This window comes from Octopus sinensis, unplaced genomic scaffold (genome assembly GCF_006345805.1).
Source record: "Octopus sinensis unplaced genomic scaffold, ASM634580v1 Contig16156, whole genome shotgun sequence".
NCBI classification, from domain to species: Eukaryota; Metazoa; Mollusca; class Cephalopoda; order Octopoda; family Octopodidae; genus Octopus; species Octopus sinensis.
In genome coordinates this window covers 4,743-7,921 of record NW_021834188.1, presented here as the reverse complement: position 1 = coordinate 7,921, position 3,179 = coordinate 4,743, and the positions used below count along the sequence as shown (strand labels likewise).

General features: G+C 36.6%; 1 protein-coding gene and 1 pseudogene across 1 annotated transcript; one reads left to right on the top strand and one right to left on the bottom strand.

Moving 5' to 3' along the window:
- Window positions 1-432: 432 nt before the first annotated feature.
- Window positions 433-551, bottom strand: LOC115230706 (annotated as a pseudogene).
- A 1,183-nt stretch (window positions 552-1,734) lies between these two features.
- On the top strand, window positions 1,735-2,701 carry LOC118761662. Its single transcript, XM_036499772.1, has 2 exons — window positions 1,735-1,743; window positions 1,847-2,701. Exon 2 carries the CDS (start codon window positions 1,951-1,953, stop codon window positions 2,521-2,523), a length of 573 nt encoding a protein of 190 aa, XP_036355665.1. The 5' UTR covers window positions 1,735-1,743; window positions 1,847-1,950; the 3' UTR covers window positions 2,524-2,701.
- The last annotated feature ends 478 nt before the right edge of the window (window positions 2,702-3,179 follow it).

The window sequence follows — 3,179 nt, the reverse complement described above, 5'->3', positions numbered from 1 at the left end:
GTTTCAATATTTCATATTCCTGTGTTTAGTGTTGAAATAACATTTCCACCTGTAAGGTTTAGTTCCTGGGGAATCAATGTAGAAGTTAGGATAAGTCCCCATTTTTCTTTCTGAATTTGTATAATTTCCAAGCACAATGAACTATAAATTTACTGGGGCCCTTGAAGATGTCAATGATTCTATTTAAAATTGGACGGACAAATCTATGCAGGAGATACGTTTTTTCAAACAAAAACAGAGAAAATCCACCTCAAGAGAGTACCTATGTTAATCAAAATGTTTACACATATCATCCACCGCCACTTTCTATGATCAAGACTTTCCGGCTGGCGAACCCGCCGATGTGACTTATAGATCTTATCAAAACCAAGTGAAGTAACAAATCTTGTTCTCAATTTCAATAAGAAAGTGGTCGAAATTAACAAATATATTACCGTACGACACTGTTTGTTCCCCGGTAGTCACCTAGCAAAGTACTAGAACAGCCTGTAATCGCTTAACTTCCGTGTTCAGATGGGAACGGGTATTTACGACTAGGTGTGATCGTAAGTTTTTTTCGTTTTAATCACTGGTCCGGAACATATGGACTGACAAAAATTCAATATTGTAAAATTTTATGGGAAAAGAAAAAGTTAAGATACCACGTAACTATTTCATAAACTGCGTTTGAGTTCTTTTAGTTTTCTTGTCCAAAATTATATAGGCATGCTATGAGTATTTGTCAAGTTGTTTTGATTTTTGGGATAGAGGAAAAATCATAATAGTTAACAGATTCTAGTCAAGGTAGCAATTTTTCATCCGCGCATTACAAAAAAATTTACATTCTTTTATAAAAAACATAACTTTTATTTTTTTGCAGTTAATATAAACATAATGTAGCTAGAATATATACTAATAGCCGTCTAGACATCGAGTATGCACTGGATGGAAATGAAACATTCATCTTCTGCCACTCAAGGATGAGTGGCTGATTTCTTTGCGGAATATAATTTTCAAGAAGTGAAGCATTATTGACAAAAGACTAAATATAAGTCAATATGAAATATTCAAAAAGGCCCATTCCAACAGTTAAGAAAAAAGTCTTAAATAAAAAAAATCTGCATGCCTGAGCCATAAATAAAGAGATTAAAATATATTCTAGAAAATATGACTTTTAACATAATTATAAAATTAGATAACATTTAATAAAATAAACATAATGAATCGTGGTGTGTTCCGACAGTGGGTTTTCTGTGAGTATTCAAATTTACCGTAGGCGACTGAGCTATTAAAGTACCCCGCAGAGTATACGAACGACTCCCTCATCTTAGCCCGTCTAGTAGAATATATGTATTCCTAATATCTCACGTTAAGCTCAAACTCTCCCACAGTCGAATTTGAATGCAACGACGAAGCCTTGGTTTTGGTCGTCGATTATATTTCCGGTTGTTTGAAAGACTCTATTTAAGCCAAATATAACTCAGAATCAGATATTGACAATTTCAAAGCATTAATAGAACTCAACAACAACGTGGAGAATGTTTGTTTGATTTTAATATCCTATAGATCTATCAATTGCTCATGGCAATGGCTTTGTGGGAATGTGATGAAAAGTCTATTAACGAGTTATCGGAGGCTGCTGTTTTGTCGGGAAATGGACAAGTGCTTATTAATGTACTGAAGCACATCTACCCCGAGGATCAGGCCACTAATCGACCTGATCTTGCTAAAATCATGGGTTTTCTGACACGATTTTACCACAAGGTTAAGTACCGGTCCCTTTGACCACAAAAACAAAATTTAAATTAAAAAATAATTAATTAAAAATATATTAAATATAATTTAAAAATAATTAAAAATATATTAGATGACAAGACATTTGTAAGAACATACTTATTCCGTTACTATTGTCGCAAGATAGACCACCAGGCACACGATTTGTCCCCTACAATCACAAGTTTATCTTCCTCAATGTCGAATTTCTACGAAAAGACATCCAAACAACTCGAATCTTTGAAAACCCGAATTGATTCTTTAAAAAATGCCCCATCAGACAGTTTTAAATCAGTTCTTGTCGACTTGGAGTCAGGAGAGGACTTGAAGACAATCATTTCGAAGACATTCACCGACAACAATCAGTTGAGTCCCCTCGAACGTCAACTGACCACGTTTTTCCTGTGCTGTCGTCGGTTTGTGAGTCAATTGGCCATGTCCCGGGATTTCGAATCAGTCAAAAATTCAATTTTGTGGTCCCTCGGTGAGTCCCTTCAAGGGATCCCCTCAGGAGACACAATCTCCCTGCCAAGCTCACTCAACAATCTCTTCAACGTGATCGAAGCCACCCCCCAACAAGGGATGTTGAATATAATGAGGGAAGAACTGAGGACAATTGGATTGAAGGTCGATCAGTTGTGTTCCGACAAAAAAGTGGACATTTCCAATATTTTTAGTCCTCGACTCCTCAATGTGAGCCCCAGGCAATGGACGAGGGGTTGGTCGACAGCAGTCCTGTTAAGAGGGTTCGCCAGAATGACGAGGAAGTGAGTCCCCCCAAACGGATTACCGCCAATGTTGTTGCAAAAGCACGCAAAGTTCGTTTTTTACTCAAAAATTGTGCAACGAAGATATTAAACGACAGCGAGGGTTATCGAAATGGGGGGACTAGTCACGTTCCTTGTCGATAAATATGACTGTTTTATTGGTTAAGTGTTAAATATCAACATTTTTCGGGCAGACATTAAATTACAAAACTCATCAAGGGACTATTTTCCATAACAGTCAGTGTCGGTTGTGCAAAATCATATTTTTTGAATCCCTTTTCGCTAGTCTTTGACTTCTTAATTATCCAAAAAGTCACTGGCATTAACACAATTATCTATTAAGCCTATACGATTTTTCAATTTGGTGGATTAAGTCAGGCGTAAACCTTTTTTTCAATTTAGTCTAGGAGAAATGATTGTTAGCTTGATTGTCCTAGGAAGTGAATCTATGCTTTAGCTGGGTGTATGGATGTGGTAGAACTTAACAACGATCGGACCTGTCTTTACCTTCCCTACAGATGTTCTAGCTTTATATGCCTTTGCAAATTCTATGAACGCAGAAAAGATCGATCAAAATATTCTGCCTTTTGCAACTGGCTATTTTTCAAGTTCTCCTTTGCGCCAAAAACGGCAATCATTTAAATCGCTGCTAATCATGTC

Coding starts and splice junctions, on each gene's coding strand:
- LOC118761662 (XM_036499772.1), top strand. CDS start 1,951: ATGTCGAATTTCTACGAAAAGACATCCAAACAACTCGAATCTTTGAAA.